This window comes from Sminthopsis crassicaudata, chromosome 4 (genome assembly GCF_048593235.1).
Source record: "Sminthopsis crassicaudata isolate SCR6 chromosome 4, ASM4859323v1, whole genome shotgun sequence".
In the NCBI taxonomy this organism is placed as follows: Eukaryota; Metazoa; Chordata; class Mammalia; order Dasyuromorphia; family Dasyuridae; genus Sminthopsis; species Sminthopsis crassicaudata.
Genome location: NC_133620.1, coordinates 290,501,512 through 290,520,529, shown reverse-complemented (window position 1 = coordinate 290,520,529; position 19,018 = coordinate 290,501,512). Strand labels below are relative to the sequence as shown.

General features: G+C 49.9%; 3 protein-coding genes and 1 long non-coding RNA gene across 15 annotated transcripts; 1 reads left to right on the top strand and 3 right to left on the bottom strand.

Annotated features, from left to right (window-relative positions):
* Positions 1-207: 207 nt before the first annotated feature.
* RGL2 (ral guanine nucleotide dissociation stimulator like 2) lies at positions 208-7,608 on the bottom strand. Of its 7 annotated transcripts, XM_074311384.1 has the most exons (18): positions 7,545-7,608; positions 7,040-7,238; positions 5,768-5,851; positions 5,236-5,414; positions 5,075-5,125; positions 4,677-4,974; positions 4,128-4,379; positions 3,841-3,944; positions 3,585-3,669; positions 3,406-3,477; positions 2,827-2,901; positions 2,630-2,662; positions 2,403-2,524; positions 2,185-2,280; positions 1,944-2,055; positions 1,557-1,853; positions 1,044-1,158; positions 208-900 (listed from the first exon to the last, which is right to left on the bottom strand). In XM_074311384.1, the coding sequence occupies exons 2-18, from the start codon at positions 7,187-7,189 to the stop codon at positions 689-691; spliced, it is 2,337 nt and encodes a 778-aa protein (XP_074167485.1). In that variant the 5' UTR covers positions 7,190-7,238; positions 7,545-7,608; the 3' UTR covers positions 208-688. The 7 variants fall into 7 exon arrangements, with proteins under 7 accessions (XP_074167485.1, XP_074167484.1, XP_074167486.1 ...); XM_074311383.1 differs by lacking the exon at positions 7,545-7,608 and having other exon boundaries at positions 4,677-4,992; positions 7,040-7,189; XM_074311385.1 differs by lacking the exons at positions 7,040-7,238; positions 7,545-7,608 and adding an exon at positions 5,958-6,483 and having other exon boundaries at positions 4,677-4,992.
* On the top strand, positions 7,259-9,648 carry LOC141566618 (uncharacterized). 2 transcript variants are annotated; one of them, XR_012489364.1, is made up of 2 exons: positions 7,259-7,394; positions 8,946-9,648. It is a non-coding gene; the product is annotated as an uncharacterized LOC141566618 (long non-coding RNA). The 2 variants fall into 2 exon arrangements; XR_012489365.1 differs by having other exon boundaries at positions 7,275-7,394; positions 8,306-9,648.
* Positions 9,191-18,600, bottom strand: TAPBP (TAP binding protein). 2 transcript variants are annotated; one of them, XM_074311405.1, is made up of 10 exons: positions 18,266-18,377; positions 14,840-14,886; positions 14,249-14,351; positions 13,882-14,079; positions 12,915-13,160; positions 10,769-11,164; positions 10,144-10,485; positions 9,947-10,036; positions 9,626-9,663; positions 9,191-9,314 (listed from the first exon to the last, which is right to left on the bottom strand). In XM_074311405.1, the coding sequence occupies exons 3-10, from the start codon at positions 14,277-14,279 to the stop codon at positions 9,303-9,305; spliced, it is 1,353 nt and encodes a 450-aa protein (XP_074167506.1). In that variant the 5' UTR covers positions 14,280-14,351; positions 14,840-14,886; positions 18,266-18,377; the 3' UTR covers positions 9,191-9,302. The 2 variants fall into 2 exon arrangements, with proteins under 2 accessions (XP_074167506.1, XP_074167505.1); XM_074311404.1 differs by lacking the exons at positions 14,840-14,886; positions 18,266-18,377 and adding an exon at positions 18,505-18,600.
* ZBTB22 (zinc finger and BTB domain containing 22) lies at positions 14,282-18,584 on the bottom strand. Of its 4 annotated transcripts, none has more exons than XR_012489363.1 (2): positions 15,377-17,986; positions 14,282-14,351 (listed from the first exon to the last, which is right to left on the bottom strand). XR_012489363.1 is itself a non-coding variant. In XM_074311399.1 (2 exons), the coding sequence occupies exon 2, from the start codon at positions 17,288-17,290 to the stop codon at positions 15,428-15,430; it is 1,863 nt and encodes a 620-aa protein (XP_074167500.1). In that variant the 5' UTR covers positions 17,291-17,354; positions 18,505-18,584; the 3' UTR covers positions 14,718-15,427. The 4 variants fall into 4 exon arrangements, 3 of the variants coding, with proteins under 3 accessions (XP_074167500.1, XP_074167501.1, XP_074167502.1); XM_074311399.1 differs by lacking the exon at positions 14,282-14,351 and adding an exon at positions 18,505-18,584 and having other exon boundaries at positions 14,718-17,354; XM_074311400.1 differs by lacking the exon at positions 14,282-14,351 and adding an exon at positions 18,266-18,350 and having other exon boundaries at positions 14,718-17,354.
* Positions 18,601-19,018: the final 418 nt, after the last annotated feature.

The window sequence follows — 19,018 nt, the reverse complement described above, 5'->3', positions numbered from 1 at the left end:
TGAGCTGGGAAATGAAGGTTGACTAGGAGCGTTTTTAAATGATGGAATCATGGACTTAATGGGCTGAACATGAATTCTTGAAGAATTAGAACATTATTGTCAAGCTCTCTCACTTGAAACCCTTCCAAGGAAATGGCAACTGGCATGAACCAGGACTTGGTTCTGTGAGCTTCCAAGGTGCACAGATTCTAGAAGTCAAAGGATGAGTCAGGGTCATGTAGTGTTTATTGTTTTAGTGTAGTCATAGCACAGGAGTTCCTGGCTGGGGGTGGGGGATCATAGAAAAGGAGCCCCTGTAAGACCTTCCTTTTTCTCCCCTCCCTTCACCCATTCCTAGTACTCAGAGCCTCTAGGCCATGCTCCTTTCAAGCCTTTCCCTGGCCCTTGCATTCTGAGTGTGACAAGTAGAAAAGAGTCAAGGGTGACAGTATGACACAAATAGTAAGACTCAGAAGATAGGAGCCTTGATAAATGTTACCTTTCCCTGTCTTCTACCAAAATAGCCACAGGAATCCAAAGTAGCTGTCTAACAGCTGTGTAGTAAACACCCAGGGCTGTTCCTTTCTGACCAAGAATGATTAATTACCATACAAGATGACTGTCTCAATCCAACATGGCCACCACCATTCAAGATGGCTAATATCCAACAACGTAGTCACTGTTGCTTCTGCAAAACAATATGACTTCCTCAGAACAGTGCCCGAGCAATTTTTCGTCCGGTGGCCTTGATCCTGGGAAAGGAACTTCCTCCTCCCTCACTGGAAGAATCTGCAGGGATAGCAGATCCACCGGAGAAACCAGGAATTACTGAAGAGGGTTGCCGTCGATGTCTCAACAGGAAATCACTAGAGGCACTATCCATGGCATAGAAGACATTAGCTGATGGTGGAATAGTCAGTTCTGAACAGTCATCAGAGAGACATAAGATTCAGGGTCAAAAAATAAAAGCAGAATTAATTATTCCAAGTCACTGAGGTTCCCAATGACCAACCCATCACTTTACAAGACTGGCTTTTAACCTCCCTCCCTCTGTGACATCTGACCTCGATCGCCTGGCAGCAGTTGCACCAATTCGAAATCTGCAGCTATTGCTGGATCCCGATTATTTTTTTTCAGGACACAACTAATAACACTTGGAGCCTTGTCCTGGCTTGTCACCTAAGCACAATCAAAGAACCAGCCTAGTTGGACACTGGTGCCCAGATCAAAATGAATATCCATACCTAACAGGCTAATATGTAAAAGAAAATCCAACATAATGAGTGATCCAAAAGAAGCCAAAGATGCCCACTGGATTACTCACAGCACATCTCATTGATAAAAGAAATCACCAATACCACCCCTCCAACCTTTCAGATTACCAGTCAGTCATTCAAGAATGGCTACTAAATGTGTCAGGTGGTTTCTGATATTCAATAGGATCAACACACACACACACACAAAAGTACAGCTTTTGTGTATTTTTAGGGGCTGCAAAAACCTAAGACAGCAGACAAATTCAAACTGGTTCACCTCATTCTATACTTCTCTTAAACCCTCTATTAGTGTCCTCTCACCAGTATGCTCTTGTAGACACTTCCATCATTCCCAAGCTCCATCTGCACACGGATGATGCGACAGTCAGAGGCCCCTGGTCCACTTCTCTGCCCACTCCCAGAGCCTGTCCCAATGGCAGTGCCCTCCTCTGGTCCACTGCTAAAAGGAGAGCCACAAGAGGCAGAGCGGCGGTGACCTCGGGTGGGCCTGGGAGAACGGGATGTTGGGGAGAGGAAACTAGGATTGGCAGGAGTGTGGGAGGAAGGAGCCCCATCCAGGGCAGAGTCCAGAGACGATACAGATGGCCATTTCATGTGCTAGAGACAGATGAGACATAATAAAAGTCAATGGAACAATAAGGAAGACAGAGGGAAGGGTAGCGCTGACGTCTAGGATCAGGGCCTTACCTGGGCGAGGCGAGTGAGCAAGGGAGCAGCAGAGCTGGTCGTGCTATCCTCTCTGGGACCAGGCTGATCCCAAGAGACAAGGGGAGTAGGACCACCAACAGATCCTAGTACACTGTGAGAAAGGACTGGATAGGTTAGAAGGAAAAACTAAAAGTCCCCTACTAACCTCCTCTAGAGGCTACTCTTTTGCTTCCATAGAAACAACCTCCCCTAACCCCCATTCTCTCCATCCTCCTCTCACTCTGTCCAGTGAGAGATGACCAGTGTTGGCCGAAGCATCCGGGGAGCTGGGGGATCACTGACTCCAGATGGCTCCACTTCACAAGACACATGGTGACTGGTGGAGGTTCAAAGTTCAAGAGTCAGAACTTGCTACCCCAAATATCATCCTTATGTTAAATATCCCAGTCTCTAGCTCTCTTCTCCCCTCTCCCAAGCTTCCATTACCAAATCAGTCACCTTTGAGCCTCTGTCAGGGGCTGGAGCCCTTGAAACCAATGCTGGACATTAGGATCAGGCCGGAGGTCATAACGTCGACATTCATCCTGAAGACGTCTAAGCTCAGACAGGACAGAGAATTCCTGCAAGAGGTACTTCAAGAATGAGAGATCCTTGATACTGAGGAAGCCCAAGGTCAACCCTCCCATCCCTTCCCTGGGGAGTCTGCATCCAACTGCCCTCATTACCTTCCTCCTCTTGTCAAAGTTGATGTAGCCGTTCTAGTGGGGGGGAAAGGGAGGAAGGTGGAAGAATGAAAACTTTGACCTAGTTTCCTAGAACTTTAATTCCCACCCAACCTCTAGTCACATATTTAAAAAAATAAAAACAAAAAAAAACCACGATGATGCACTACTCTCCCCCAAGGCTAGCCACACACACTGACCTCCAGCTCATCCCTGGATGCTGCATCCAGCATTACCAGATCTTTCAGGAAGGTGCCAAGGTATGGGACCACACCCTGAAGGCAGGAAGGAAGAACCATGGTTTAACTACCCCCCCACACTCTTGGTGCCCCACCATCACTTTGTCCTTTTATAATGATGATTTCATATTTCTAGTGCTTTACAGTTTCTGAAGTATATTCCCTACAATCCTAAGGTAGATAGTGTCATTAAGGATAAGGCAGGGATTGGACTGATGGCATAGGGAATTCCCTCCCAGAAGAGGAAATTTCCTCTACAATTCAGGCTGACATCTCCTCTGCAACTTAAGCATTTTCTTGAACACCAAGGTTAAGTGACTTCTCCAGTATGTGTTAGGAGTTGGTGTTGACCCCGAGTTTCCTGGCTCCAAGGCCAGTTCCCTGTTCTCTGCTATGCAGTCTCTTAATGTTACTGCATATACATTTTATAGACAAGAAAACTAAGGCTTGTGGTGAGTGAGAAGCCAGATCTGTGGGATTCCCAATTCAACGTCCTGTCTTCCACATCTGACCTTGTTCCCCCTCTCGGCAGACACTCACCCCACCCTGAGGCAGCACGTTTCTCACAGGTTTCTTGGTGTTTGGCTCCAGCGGCAGCGGCACCTTTGCTTCCTGGAGGAAAACACAATCATTTGGGAGAAAATTAAAGAGTGAGATCCAGGGACTGGTATTTGAGGAGTCAAAGGGAGCAGTAAAGGAAGGAAGAGGTAAGGGAGTACCTGGAGTAGTAGCTCCCGGCTTTGGGAATAATTATCTTCCTCTGAGAAAGTCTGACAGAGGCTGGAGAAGAGGCGGAGGCTGTCCCTGATTAGAAGAAGAGGGAGAGGTCCTGAGAATCTTTATCTCCAATCCTCCTAAAAGCCCCAGGATCCATCCCTTAAGACCATCTTTTCCTTAGGAGTATACTCAGCCTTCTTCCATGAATCCAGATGAGGACCCTGCCCCTTCCTCTATGATTCTGTTCCCCACAAATACCTGGTTATCTCTCCCCAGGCCAACCGGAGCCTGTGGACAGGACTGGATTGAAGGGCTGACACAACAGCATAAACAGAGGAGAAGTTCCGCAGAAGCCGACACTCCTAGTGAAGGGGGGAAGGTAGTGTGATCATTTTATCTGGTGTCTAGAATCAGAATTCTCTAATTGCTTCAATTCTTCAGCCAAGAAAAACTGCTCTTCAAAATCCTGGCTAAGTTTGCCTTTGATTTCCTCTTGCTCTGCCTTCCCACTCTGAGTGTAAAGCATTCCCTAAAAGTCTTCTCACCTCGGCCACCCGGATCCATTTCTCTAGAAGCCTCGCCCTCTGGGGGGGTCGGAGGGGCCGGATGTTCACCTCTTCAAGGCCCTCTCCAGATGCCGTGGCTCCCAAGACAGAACTAACCACAGCTCCAGCTACCTTATTAAACTGAGTCACTGTGGCTCTGACAGAAGGACAGAGGTGGGAGTGACCGGGCCGATCCCTGTGGCCCCATATTGCTCCAAGGCACTGAGAAGGGACCAAGGAGAGGAACAGCTCCTGGTGGGGCAAGATTTAGAGGTCAAAGGTTACAGTTGGGGTCCTTCAAAAAAAGGGGTCATGGAGAGGTGAGGGTCAGTGTTCCAGTAATCTTGGGTTTGGAGACTTCAGATGGACAATGAATAAGTTTCCATGGAGTTTATAAATATAAACAGGCTTCAGCAGGAAAAAACTGACAGGGACAAGGAAGGTTATGGGGGAAAGCATCAGAAGCAAGGGGTAAATCCAGGAGTAAAGGATAATTTAGTGAGAGATCATTTGAGGGAGGATGGGAGAGGTCAGAGGTCAGGGTCTCACCGCATCCAGCAGGGTCAGCTGCTCGGCCAAGTGGTCAGCGAGGAACACCAGGACATCCGTGGGATCAGCAGGGGGATCGCCAGGGGAAACCAGGGGCTTAGGAAGGTCAGGGACTGGGAGGGCCACCCGGGATCGGAGGTCTTGGATGAGATCAACGATGTCCCCCCCAACAACCTCCCCTGCTTCATCCCCTGTCCGTAGCAGGAAGCTCTCAAGCCGGTCAAGTTGTCCCCTGACCTCAGAGCCAAAATCCTCAGGGTGAGAGGTCAGCCAAGTTGAAAGAACAGAGATGGCTAACCTGGGGGAGGGGATCAGCCTGGTATAAGAAATCAAGCTGGGGTCAAGCCATAGCTAGAGTGGAGTGGGATAGGAGGGTCAAAGGTTCAGGAGTCACTTACCCTCTTGTTCTGCACAAATCAGCACTGGGACTGGATTCTAAGGCCTCTAATCTGGAGGGAAAAGAGGGAAGTCCGTCTGTCCATCTTCCCAATTACCCTGTGGCCTCTGACTTCTCTAGCCAGATGATTCTCTGGACATTCTAATCCCCATTCCCCCATACCTGTCAGCCAACAATCCCAGTACAGTGGGTGTGGAGGTGAATGCCCTGTGGGTGGCCAAAAAGGCTGGCATGAAGGTCAGGTCAGACCCCGACGTCCTGGCGTCCAGCAGATGTCTGACGAGAGCAGACAGAGTCCCAGCCCGAAGTCGACGGGAAGAGCGAGGCGGAGGCGTGGGAGCCTGCGGAAGGCGGGAAAGGGCGCTGACTCTTCTCTCCCTCCGCTTCTCCCCGCCAACTCAGAGCTCACAGACTCAAACAATTAAGTGGGAACAACTAGCAAAGTGGCCCATGAGGAAGTCTAGAATATCTGTGGGGTCAGCAGAAGAGTCAGCTGTGGAAGGGTTAGTGCTGGTGTAAAGAAAGAAACAGGTTCAGAGAGGAAGTTTCTTGCTCAAAACAATAAAATCCATGGCAGAACAGTCTAAACGTAGGTCACGTGATCCTTGATTTTGATGGACAGTTGCCATGCAGTGTTCAGGAAGAACGACTGGAGGAGAGCAGGGAGGCGAGAAGGTGGGAGACAGGGTCTCACCTGGGGGTCAAGGGGCCGATATTGTCGACAGGTAACAGTGAAGGTCGCGCCGTCCTCATCTTCTTCCCAGACAGACACAGGGGCCTGGAAAGGGAAATGACTCAGTGTTAACTCATTGCTCCTCTATACACGGTGCGGGCTCCCCGCCTCCCAATCACCCCCATTTCACTCTCAGTATTTGTTCCATCACCTGAGGAGGGGAGCAGTACCATCGAGTTGGGGAGTGGGAGAGGTTGTGGACCCTGGACCCCTTCTCGTGGGAATGAGGCAGGCACCTCCCCCAAGCCATCTCAGCGCCCCGTGAGGGGGAGAGGGATGATTGGGTACACAAGCCCAGATCCTGGGGGCCCTCCCTCCCACAGGGCCGAGACACAGGCCGAGAGACAGAAACTTGAGTTACATAGTTTCAGTTCAATTCCCTGCCCCCCAACTAGGGCAACGTCTGAGTCCAGGGAATGACCCTGTCACCCCCATCCTCCACAGCCGTATTCCCCTGTGAGTTTCCCCCTACATCCTCTGTCTCTCTCTCTCTCCTCTCAACCCCCAAGAACCCCTTCCTCAAGGCAGCAGCTCCGCTCCGAAGGAAGAAGAAGGGGAAGTGGGATTAGCTGGAAGCTAAAGTAGGGGTGGAGAAGACTCAGGGATCACGTGGCCTCAGTCCCTCCTAAACCCAATCCAGAAAAACCAGCCCAACAGGTCCCATCACTGACTCTCTCAGGGACCCAGAAGTACAGGCCCTGGGGCCCCACATAGAGCTGCCGACTAGCCCCATCACCAGAGACACTGGGGCATCTGGCATTCCACCACAAAGACAAACACTTCCTCCACCTCCACCGCCAGCCCCTCCCAGTCCAGGAAACTCTCCGGTCCTTTCCCTAAACTTTCCCCCACAGCTTAGGGGAGGGGTGGCGAATCTGAGGGCTTCCTCCCCAATCCCAGAGCAAGGGGATCAGGTTACTGTGGAAACAAACCCCTCCTCCTCAAACAACAGGGGAGAGCAGGCAGTCCACCATCTGTGTACAGGAAAGGGGCAGTGATAGACGCGGAGGAAACAAAGCAGGAGCAGGCGGGAGAAGGAGCGGAAGAGAAGGTGACAGAGAGACAGGTGGGCAGGCAGGTAGATGGGCGAGCATCTGGGACACGCTGGCAAATAGACAGAGCCTAGAAACGGAGCCACAGAGACAGAGCAGAGCAGACTTAGGAGAAAGCTACATAGAGCAACACTTTATTGTGCATGCATGCCCCCCCCCCCCAGCTATCCCCAAGTCTTACCTCTTCCTCTTCCTCCTCCTCCTCCTCTTCTCCGCCCCTCCCCAGGCTTCTGCCCCCTTCAGGGTCCCGGCTCCTAAAGCCGCTCAGAACGACTCCCCCAGGGGAGGCCTCTCCCGATTCCAGCAGCAATCTCAGGGGTCTGGGGAGCATGGCTGAGATTAGGATTTAGGGGATCAACCGGGTCGAGCCATGGGGCCGCCTGGGAAAAACAAGGAAGGAGGAGCGTCAAGGTGGGGGAAAGAGGAGGAAGAGGAGGACCTCCAGAGAAGGGCTGGAGAGGGTGGACAGAGCCGGACGCGGGGTGGACAAGTTCATTGGATGGAGGCATCCGAAGGGGTTACAAGCACGGCGGACGGTATGTAGGAGTGGGGAATCAGAACGGAAGGCTTGGGTACTTGTGGGCTGGAAGGAGACTTATATAGGGACTGGTATGTGGGGAATCTGGGGGGCCGACCCAGAGGAAAGGACAGCGTCTGGGCGGAGAGGGGGGCTCTGGGGCTCTGACCTGGCTCCGGTCGGGGCAGGGATGGCGCGGGCCTCTGGGCAGCTGCTCTTGTCAGTCTCAGGCCGCAGTTCCGAGTCCCTCCCTGTTTTTTCCGCCCCCCCCCCCCCTTTTTCCGCTCCTCCTCCCTCTTCCTCCTCCTGGCAGTCCTCTGCTTGCTCAGAGTGCTAATAGAGAAGGAAGTGCAGAGAATCCGGACATTGGGTGTGAAATGGGCGGGGGAGGAGGGGGGAAAGGGGTGTCATCTCATCAGATAGCCAGGTACCCAGGACACCCCCTAGGCTTGAAGCCTTTCCTCTCTGGGGAACCGGGCCCCCAAGTTCCTGTTTTTACATCTACTCCCACCCTAGTCCAATTAGCAAAAATGACATGAGTCTTTGCAGTTCCTATGAGCCAGGAACACTATAAATGGGAAGTGTCCACCTCTCTTCCTCTCTCATTAAGGAAAGAGGCGGGGATAGAATCCAGTACTGGTTTTCCTAGGGGCCCGCAAGGGTTTCCGTGGAAGGGAAAACAGTAGGGTAAATAGCACATCTTGTTCTGTATGCTCTCCTGGCCAAGTCTCCTTTGGAGGTGGGCGAGCCTGTTTTCCTGGGTCCCACTCTGAGCCCTTTCCCCCCAGACTTGCACTCTTAAGGAATGCCGGTATTTGGTATTAGTTAGGGGATAATTGCAAAGGGAATGTCTGTGACAAAACCGTAACGAGGGCAGGGATGGCAGGGCCTGATTCTGGCCTGCCATATAGGGTCTCTATTTCTCAACAGCAATCTGGGGACCATAATCCTAGCTCCAACCTGCTACCAGCCCTCGGCTCCTCCTTAACCTGAAGAGGGAGCAATAACTATTACGCGTGTAAGGGGAATGGGAAAGATGGACAACCCTGCAATCCCTACTTTGGGAATGAAGCAGTTCCCTTAACCCAAGCAGCCTCAATGCTTGGCAAAGAAAGGGTGCCGCCGGCGAAGAGAGAGCCAAATCCAGCCCCTGAGGGCCGATCTTTTCTAGAGCTGAACCCCAAAGCAATGATGACACAAGGTAGAGAGCTCTTCCGGGCTAAGTGAGAATATGCTCCCGGCTAGTGGAGCCACCACAGTAGCTTTCCTCCCACCTCCAGGTTCATCGTCCTGGGACCTCTTTGTGATGGAACTGATGAACTAAAGTCCCTCTTCCCTCCCTGCACCATTCCTGGAATTTCAGCTGTCAGGTCCCATCGGGAACGCCTTGAATTAGCTAAACCAATCCTCCTCCTTGAATAACCTGGCCTCTTCCTGAATTTCTGGGGCCTTTTTAGGACACTCTGACATATAAATTCTCCACCCGTTTCCCAAGGTCTGGAAGCAACTTAACTCTTGAAGTGTCCTTCCTTTCTAGCAAAAGTAACCGGGAGTTTTCTTCCTTTCCTAGAACAGTCACGCTTCTCGCTTGATGGGACTGAGGGAAGGCAGACACCACACATCTAATCCTTGGAAGCCATACTCTCTGCCTCTTGAGGAGGATATGGACTGTTTTTGTTCCAAGTGAAAAAATCTTAGTTAAATGTCAGTAGTTAAGAATACTGAAGTGATGTGGAGCAGAGTAAGAATACTGAAGGGATGCGGGGCTGAGGAAGTGGTGATGTCACAGGGTGAATTAACCATGACTGGAACTACTCCATTTGATCCAACTTTATTTTGATGAGAGAGACACACTTTCCCCTACCCAAAACACTTCCCATCAGTCTGGCAGGACTCCCCCGAAGCTCTAAGCAGCTGGCTCTTTTTCTCAATAGGATTTCTGGAAGCAAGAATAAAAAAATAGGGATGCAGTATAGTGGGCAATAGGCATCAGTCAGGACTTCAACCCCTTGTGTTCTACACTTGAGGAAATTAAGATATCCTCCAGATATGACAAATGACTCGTCCAACGTCATGACCACGAATAAGTAGCAGATAGTGGATTAGGGATTTTAGGAGGTAGAATGGGGTGTTTAAGCACTAATAGTGAGAAAAATAAAAAGTCTGCATGGGTGATGGATCAGATGAAATGGAGACAAATTCAATTCTGAGGACGTGTAGTAGGACTTTAGTCTCTAAGAAGCTGATTACCTTTTCCTTTGTATCTGGGGAAAGAGACAGGAAGCTCTCTGGAAGAGAAAGAGAAAGTGGTGAGAATGGAGATTCTGGTTACACAGCCCTGTGAAGTATGTATGGGTTTGAAATAGAATGGGTGTGTTTGAAATAGAAGATAGGATGCAAAAATTTAAAAAAAGAAAGAGAATGAAGATGGGATTTTTAAACATTGTGAATAAACATTTCCGCAGGGTCTCGTCATTTGGAGGATTGATAGGGTGAAGTTTTAGGGGGCTAAATTCCCCCAGTTTTTAGGGAAAGGGGTCCAAGATTTGAGAGTAACATGCAGAGACTTACTGATCCACTCCATTCCTTTGAGGAGTCCGAGAAGGAGAAATGCTGAGAGGAACAACCCCACTCCATCTTCCAAGGAAGGCCCGGAAACTCCTGGGGGTGTAAAAGAGGTGGAAGATCACATTTATTTTGTCTGGGATCTGTGCTCCCGGAACTTGAGACCCACAGACTTCTTCTCCCATTACCTTGTCCTTCCTTACCTGCCACTTCTAGAGATACTTGGGCACTGAGTCCTTTGGCTTGAAGGCTAGAGTGGTGGACCACACAGATATAACGAGAGCCATGCTGCTCCACCGTGACTGGGGATGGGCGAAGGTATGCTGAGACACTGACAGTGCCATCAGGGTGATATCGGTAACTGGAGCGCCAGGCTTGGCCACCTGCTTCCCTGATCCCTCCTCCTATACCATTCTGAAACTCCCAGGACACTTGTAGCTCTTCCGGGGGGTAGAAATGGGAAATGAGGCAAAGGAGCTCTGGGGGAGCTTGCCCTGGATATGCCCAAACCATAGGAGATGGGGTTAGGGTCACTTTTGGGGGCTCTGCAGGAAAAAGGAAGAAGAGTGGCAATTGTCAATGTCAAGGGGCAATTAAACACAATTTTGCCTTTTAAAAAGGCAAACTCATCTCACTCCCACCCTGGGGAGCCTTAACTAGCCTCTCCTTGGTCCCTAGGAACTCTTTCTTCTTCCAGTTCAATCTTGCTCTCAGTTCCTCTCCAGACTTAACCTCTCTCCATACATGCCACTATTCCCACCTCATCGGAGTCCCAGGTCCCTTTTCCTACTTCAGGTATTTCACTATCTAGTTCCCCCTTTCACTTACTTTGTATTTTCAGCTTCAGAGCTACCTGGGCCTGCAGGTGAGGAAGGTAGACAGTAGCCAGGTGAGTACCCTCCTGGTGAGGTTTCACATCGGGCAGTAGCAAGGTCCCATTCCCACTCCATGGGCTCTCCACTCCTTCCTCATCCCAGGAGGCAAATGCCACTGCCCCTTCTGGAGATCCTAGCGCCTGGCCACCCAGTCCTGGAGTCACGGCCAAGAGCAGCTGTCCAGTCCCCCGATGCTGTCGCCGCCACTCCAGCCCAAAGGGAGGGGGACCCAGGGAAGAAGAGGCCCCACTGGAGTAGGGAGGTGCGTAAGTAAAACTCAGGTCCAAAGTGGCATTCTCACCGGGTCTCATCAGGGCAACAGGAGAATGAGAGAAAACTGTCAGCACAGCTTTGCGGGGCAGAATGGAAACACAAGAGGAAAATGTAGAGGGCATGAATCAGTAGGGACAGGGCAAAAGGGAGAGAAGTCCATGAGGGAAGGGGACAGATTAAGTGACAATTGGAAGAATAGGAAAAGATTGGGAATGGTAAAAGGAAATAGGAACATAGGAAAGAATTTGTGAAATGGGAAAAATTGCAGAGAAATAAAGTTAATGAGGGCACTCCATTTAGGGAGCCTATCTCTCAATCTCCCTTGTCTTGACCAGTTTCTATGTCTTCCTCTCCTTCCCGTCCTCCTCCCCATCAGTTAGCCAAACAAGAAGACTCTTGCACTTTCCCCTCTCACTGGTCACCTCGACAACACTCCCCTTCTCAGTTCCCTGGTTGTCATGACAATGTGCTCCTAAATAGTCTCATTACATACACTTAGTTTTGAGGGGGGACAAAGTAGATGGGTGCCTGAGATGGGAGTGTATGTCAGAATGTAGAACACTATGATCTTTGAAAGGCTGCTCCCCCCTTCTTAGCCTTGAGACCTGATAATTCACTAACAGAAACTTTTAAACTAACCTACCTACCTACCCATTGACCATGTACAGACCCCATTCTTATTCTACAGTCTAAGCTGGTATAGGGTGAGGAATGGATAGGTGGAAGGTTGAGGGGAAGGGGAACCAAGTTCATAGAGGTACACAGTAGAATAGTAAAGCTAAAAGGAGTCTAAACTGAGTGGAAACTGGAAGTAGACCCCAGTAGGAGGTGAGACACTGGTCTCATTTTGGGGTAATTCTGTCCCAGGGCCATTCCAGTCTCCCCTAGTGGAAAAAAGGATGGGAGTTAAGCAAGGTATAAGAATAAAGAAAGAGATGGAGAAAGAACTATTTACTGATGTTTATGATAAATAGCTGGCTTATAAGGGGTGGAAGATAACTGCAGAACTACCAATTTATCCATTGATGCCTGAAGTCAAAATCAAATTGCTGTGCACAGGATGCTATGCTAGACACGAGGGGAGATTCAAAGTTAAATCCACAAATCCTGTGGAGCCATATGTCCGTAGAAGGGACAAACTTAATATTGAAGAAACAAAGTAGATTGTACATTTGAGCCCTTTGAGTTACATTTCAGTCAGATAGTTGAGGCAGCTGCCTTATACTTAAATTGACTGTTCCACCTTTTCTTTACCATAGTTTACTTTTGGTGGGGCTGGGGTGAGAAGAAACAAGTCTATCCAAAAGGCAGGAAAAAATAGGGGAAAGGAGTAAGGAGAAAGCAAACTTAAGTGTTGGCAGAATAAAAGGGCAATTTATGCAACATGTGAAAGCAATCTAAGGGAAGACAAATGTGTCAGAAGGGACATTATAAACCATTTAGTCTGATACTCTCATTTTACCGAGGGAAAACTGGGAGACTATATTTGAAAGTAATTCACTTAGGGCCACACAGTCATAAGTCAGTGGTTGAACTGGGATTAAAACCTTAGTTATCCTGATTCTCAGTTGCCTTTTGTAGGGGAAATATTTGCTGGGGAAAGAAATTGAAAAGAATGAGGAAAAGGGGAAAAAGAAGTGAAGGAAGTTAAGGGGAAGAGGGTAGAAGACCCTCAGGTCATAGTCCTGCAATAACTTTAAGTGCCTTCCCCTTTAAATATCTTAAGTGATTAAAAATATATAAGAGTTCTGACTTTCAAAGCTCCAAACCCCACTTAGGTCTGACTTTAGTTCCAAGATGCCCCCTCCCTTACTTCTCTCCCTTACCTGTTGCTATGGAAACCGAGGAGGTGACAGACTGGGACTGAGACAGCTGCAAGAGGCTGGAAAGGCATACGTGGGGGCTAGATAGGCTAACCACCAGCCAAGTCCCATCCAAGGATCGAGGAGAGTAAGGCTCAGGGGTTAGGACAGCGGCCCAGTCTGAAGCTGCAGGACTTGGGACATACCGATTCAGCTCACAGCTTGGGGCTACTGATCCCTTCAGGGAGTCCCCAAGAGAGCCAGCAGGATCTGGGGCAGGAGAAAGAGGGAGTTATCAGCTAAGAGAGTCAGGACTGGAAAGCAGATCAGTGGCATGGAAGGTAAATTTCCCAGAGTAGAGTGAGGGGAGGGACTGAGCAGATTAGGGAGGTGAGTGAGACTGAGAACTGATTTAGCAAAACCTCCATAAATGAAGGGAAGGGGGCCTAGAAGTAGGAATGATCATGCTAATTAAGAATGAACTTTTAAATAAAATGATTAATGATGGCTCACATTTGCAAAGTATATAAAGCTCTGTGCAAACATTAACTCAGCCAAATTCTCTGGAAAAGGGACTGGCTCTGGAGTCAAATCTGACCTCCTGAAATTCATTTAATTGTCTTTGGCCTCACTTTCCCTAACTAAAGGATGTTTCTGGACCAAATGACTGCCTCGGTACTTCCGGTCTAAATCTACAATTCTTAGAACTATTCTGTATAAGACAGGTTGAGCAAATATATCAATCCTCGTTTTACAGGTTCGGGTTAAGTGACTCGGCCAAGCTCACAGAGCTAGTAAAGGATAAAATTCAGATGTGAGAACCTGTTTCTGGATTCCATATCCAGTCCTCTTTCCCCGATAATACTGATGCAAACTCTTTGATAATTACAAGTGGAGGGGGTGATGACAGAGCTGAGGCCTCAAGACTGAGAAGTTCCTTCCAGGCCAGGAAGGGAGGGAGGCTCAGGGGTGTCCGAATCAGAACACTTACCGTGCACTTTCAGGTAGAGTGAAGAGTCAAGATCTGGCCTCGGTGGTGGCTCGCCAGTCCCCTGTCTCAGCAGCAGCACAGCGGGTCGTTTGGTTACTCCCTGAAGCATGCCCCTACCACCACCCTGCTCTTCTACAAACCAGCACTCCAACTCTGAGGGCCCTAGTCGAGCAGCGCACCATCTGACTGCTAGTATGCCTAGGGAGAGGAAGGGGACGCTGGGGAAAGGGCCAAGTTCTCAAGGAATTACCTCCCATCATGATCCCAATCTTAATGGGGTCTTAGAGTACTAGAATCCTAATTAGAGTGTCGGGACACAACTAGCAGGCCAATTAGTGGGGCTCAGGGAAACGGGGGAATACCTCACCTAAGGTTAGGAGCAGGTACAGTGGCTTCATAGCTCCTCTCCCCAAGCCTCTCCAACAGCTACTGCAGCCGTTGAGAGGTTCTCCTTTCAGTTTCACTTTCCCCTAAAAGGCAAGTACCGGGAATCCCCTCCTTTAGCAAGAAACATCCGGAAGAAGTAGGTGAGATCCTAATACCATCCCAAGGGGGAGGATACCTAGTTAACTCTCTCAAGTCCTGTACAGTCGAAGGACTCAGCCACATAGCCTAAACAGACCTTCCCAGTCCCCACTCCCTTCCCTAGATGCAGGTGTTTGGTCACAGAATCGTGCCATGTCATACCTGGAAGAAGATTTTGAAGTTATTTAGTCCACCCCCTTAGATTAGAGAGACAAAAACAGACCTACCTTTCCCTGTACTCCTAGTCCCACCCTGATCACTTCTTTCTTGTCAGCCATTAGCAATGAAACACAGGTGATTGTCAGGTCAAGTGAAGAGACCAATAAATATTTTAATCACCGTTAAAAAAATTAAAAAATAAAAACTTTAAATTCCCAAAACTGGTTCCCTTCATGTCCTTCCCAAAATATGTGCATACCCCTCTGGGACTTACTGCAGGGATGGAGTATGATGGAAGAAACAGATATAGGTTTAATAATCCTGTAAAGGGGAAGAGGAGATGCAAAAGGTATGAGATGGCAGGTTAGTCACCATAGTGACACACACAGATTCCAAGCACAAACTACAAATGGGACTACCTGCCCTGTAATCCTTGGGGATTCTGGACATACCCCTACCCATGCACACTCTTCTCCAGGTAGATGATAACCTGGGGGGCTGAGTCTTGAGTTATTTATCTACTTATTCCCACTAGTGAAGGGAAAAGTAGAAGGCTCACAGTTCCAGAATTTTCCAAATGGTAGGGAATGGAATGGGGTTAATGTGGGGAGAGGGAAGAGAACTGTCATGAATTTCCTTCTTTATATACAAATCCATGGAGGAGAAAGCCTATCACCAGGAGTCCATAGTCTTATATCTCCTCCCCACCCCGCTCCCATCCAAGAATTTTTGGAGGACTCAAGCTCTTGGCCTATGCCCCTATTCTTCCTTTCTAGGGGTGTCAACCCAACAAGAGTATTATGGGAATTACTCATCAACTGCTTTCTCCAGTTCTTAGATTCAGTCATGAAGGAATAGTTCCTTAATGTCCACCTCCACTGCCATTGAAACCCATCTCTACTTTGTGTGCTCCCGGTGGGGACCAGATTCTCCTGTTGGACTCTCCTACTTCATCTCCACTGCCACCCCCGAGAGGCTCTCTCTTGGGCAGTCCCGTAACTCCTGTGGGTCCCCCTCCACCCAAGCGATGCCTCCGTTCACAATGTCCTCGGTGTCGCATGAAGCTGTCCCTCCACATGAATTTCTTGGCACACACGCCACACTCATAAGGTTTGAGGCCTGTGTGAGTTTTCATGTGCTCTGTCAGATGGTGTTTCATCTTGAATTTTTTGTTACACACTGGACAGTCAAAGGGGCGAAGATTCAGGTGCATATTCACATGCCGATCACGCATGCTCTTGTGTGAAAAAGCTTTCCCACAGTGACAAAGGAAGATCTTGTTCCCATCCCCACCTCCACTTCCCCCAGAACCACCCCCACTACTTCCAGACACTCCCACGTTGCCCCCTCCAGTCCTTCCCAAGGGCACTGCTCCGTGTTCAGCCTGGTTTCCAGGCGGCTGTGTGGAAGCCTGAGAAGAGGAGGGGAAAACTAAGATCTGATTGCTCGGCATGTCCAGGGGCAACAAAGGACGGGGTTGGTGGGAGACAAAGGAAGGGGTTGGTCCTCCAGGATCATCCAGCCCTGGCCCAGCTGTCCCAGATTCATAAGGGCTGAAGTCTTCAGATGATTCACAGAAATTCACTTGTTCCTCCCCTTTGTCTTGGGGACCAGTCAGTGTCCGTACATCAGTAATACTTAGGCCAGGGTCAGAACTCCTACCTGGTGGGCCCCCTGAAGCTCCGCCTAGCTCCTCATCCTCATCATCCTCACATGTCAGCACCAGATCTTCCTCCTCATCCTCTTCATCCAAGTCTGGGTCTTGAGAGTTAAGAGGAGCTGAAGTGGAGTAGCCTCCCCCACGTTTCACATATACCCAGTGTTTCTGAGGCACAATGCTAGGGGGCACATAGGTAGGCCGCTGCAGCCCAGCCCCAGGAACTACCATCCCAACTCCATCCACTCCATCATCGCTCAGCTCATCTGCCTCTAGCAATAGCTTTCCGGAAGGGCCACCCCTGCTGCCCACCACAGAAGTGGGGAACAGCGGGCCTCCTCCACTTCGTCTTTCTCCCCCCCCCACAGAAGAAGTTGAATATGCATCATGAGAGGAAGATGAGAAATCAGCAGAGTCTCGAGGGCTGAAGTAGTTGCTGCTGCTAGGGGACTGATTCTCGCTAGCTCTACTGGACGAATGAGGGCGGCCAGAGGCTGTCGCTGTGCTGGTTGGTCCTGCTCCTGCCCCTCCTGTGGGGCCTCCGGCCCCAGAGGCAATGGCTGCTGTAGTGGCCGTGGTGGTGGCAGCAGCTGCAGAGGCCCGGCCTTCTCGAAGGAGCTCTGTGCACTTGTCCACGATATGCCACATCTGGAGCACGGAGCCAACAGTGAGAAAGTTGACAATGTCTGCAGCAGCCATGCTAAGCCGGCCTGTATAGGCAGAGGCTAGAACAGTTTCAAAGGCTCCAGGGTCCATGACGCTGGGCAGTGAGATTGAAGTCATGCCCTTGAGCAAGACTTGATCATGGAAATAAGGGGAAGAGGCGGCCAAAACAGCCCGGTGAGCCCGGAATTCGCGGCCCTGCACTCGGATCGACACATCACAAAGCTGCCCTTGTAGCCGCTGCTGGTTAAGGGACTCTAGCAGTGCACTGGTCACTTCAGGGAAGGACACGTGTACCACAGCAGCTGCTGGTAGTGGCAGTGGGGGCGGTGCCAGCGACATAGGCTGGGGCAGAGAGGCCCCCTGGGGAGAGAGAGGGGTTGTCTCCATTGCAAGAAAGAACATAAGGAAGGGGCACCCCCCCCCAGCCACAGGTACAGAGAAAGAGAAAGGGCGGCCGGGGGGGTTTCTGTGAAGAGAAAGAAAAGAGATGGGTCAGGAAAGTGAGGGATGTTTTGGGGACAGGGAGCAGCTTTTTTTCCATACTCTAAGTTCTTAAAGCCAAAGTTGGAAGGGAGTTCAGAGGCCTAGGACCTCACTGTGGTAGGGTGGAGTAAGCACTAGAGTGTAAGATATCTCTGTTGAGAAGGATCTGGATTGCCCAAAACTGGATGAATGGTGAATTCTGAGTCAAATGTTTTGCCTTCTCCAGGCCTCAGTTTTGTCCTGTCAAATCAGTAGGTTCAACTAGATAATCTCTTAGATCCCTTCAAGGCCTGGTATTGTGGCCACATAATGTCATTTCTACTCTGCTAGCTGTCATGTTTAGTGATGGGGGAAACTGAGGCACAGGGCAAAATAATCTCATATTCTTCCTTTCAGAACCCTCCCTTCTCCTAGGCCTCCCACCACCCCCTTTTAATGCCTTTTGATTGTTCTGCCTCCCAAAGCAGAAGAGAAAGAGTGGTAATTTCCCCAGGGTGTTTCCCCCCATCTTTCCCAGTCCTAGAAGCCCCACCCCTGGTGCGGCCTCAGACCACGCCTCTTAGGAATGACCACGCCCATCCCCTACAAACTGCCCCCACTTAGACCTTGTTTCCGGTGAAATTCTAAGCCACGCCCCCTCTTAGACCACGCCCCCAAAACCCTCCCGGTCCCTCCTCCCCCTCGCACCTTCTAGGACATACACACACACCCCCCACACACAAACACAAACACCCCCCCCCCATACACACACATACACACACACGAACACACCCCACACACAAGCACACACACATACACACAAACACCACACACCCCCGATCTTCTCACCACTGCACACCCAGCACTCCTGTCTGCACTAGCCCTTCTCCCCTCAAGGCGCGCGTCCCCGCTTACCGGGCCGCGCGCCCCCAGGCCCCCCCCGCCCCTCACTCAAGGACCACAGCCGCAGCCCGGGCCCCTCCCGCCGCCGCCATCTTGCGCCGTCTCCCTCCTCTCTCCGCCCCCAACCCGCCCCCGGCCCAGCCGACTTTAAGGGAGCCAGCCCAAACTCCGTCGTCCTACTGGGACGGATTTCGCCGACTCTTCCAATTCCCCTTTAAGGAAAAAATACACTTCACTTTAAAGGTACTAACCCAATTTCGCAGAATATTCATGTGCTGTTTCAGCCGACTCGGTGTTTTTCCCTTTAAAACAGTAAGCCTACCTGTCTCCATTGACGATAGGTTCAAGAATCAATCAATCATCGCTTAGGCAAAATGAAAGCAAGCTGAAATAAGAACGAACTAACCAATGGTAATACAAACACCTCTGTATTGCTACCAATTGGCTAGTTGGCTCTTAGTATTGCTCCCTCCCTTTTACCCGCCTCCAGACTTTGCTTCTCTCAGAAAGGGTAAAGCTTCCTTGAGTCGAGCACGGATTGGCTAAAGATACTTGAATTTGGCGCTGGATTGGTCCTCTTATTCAAAAGGAGGGCAGACAGTAGGAAGCATTTTCCCGGCTGGGATAGAGGAGTAGGATATGCAAAGTATGATGTGGAGAACAATATTATTTTGAGTAAAAGTGGAAAACAAACTTAGAGTTAGTTCTAGTCTGCAGGACAAAGCAGTTAATCAAGTAAGCAAAAGACTTTAGCTCCCTTTATAC

Excerpts from the sequence above, each read along its gene's own strand:
- TAPBP (XM_074311404.1), bottom strand. The coding sequence starts at position 18,585 with ATGGAGACAGGTAGGCTTACTGTTTTAAAGGGAAAAACACCGAGTCGG. Across the intron at positions 10,037-10,143 it reads AGTATCTCTAGAAGTGGCAG|GAGTTTCCGGGCCTTCCTTG; the intron begins GTAAGGAAGGAC and ends TTACACCCCCAG. Across the intron at positions 9,664-9,946 it reads CAAAGGAATGGAGTGGATCA|AGAGCTTCCTGTCTCTTTCC; the intron begins GTAAGTCTCTGC and ends TTTCTCTTCCAG.
- ZBTB22 (XM_074311399.1), bottom strand. The coding sequence starts at position 17,290 with ATGTTCTTTCTTGCAATGGAGACAACCCCTCTCTCTCCCCAGGGGGCC.
- RGL2 (XM_074311383.1), bottom strand. The coding sequence starts at position 7,189 with ATGCTCCCCAGACCCCTGAGATTGCTGCTGGAATCGGGAGAGGCCTCC. Across the intron at positions 2,525-2,629 it reads ACTTTGACAAGAGGAGGAAG|GAATTCTCTGTCCTGTCTGA; the intron begins GTAATGAGGGCA and ends TACCTCTTGCAG. Across the intron at positions 1,159-1,556 it reads GTGTCTACAAGAGCATACTG|GTGACAAGCCAGGACAAGGC; the intron begins GTGAGAGGACAC and ends GATTGTGCTTAG.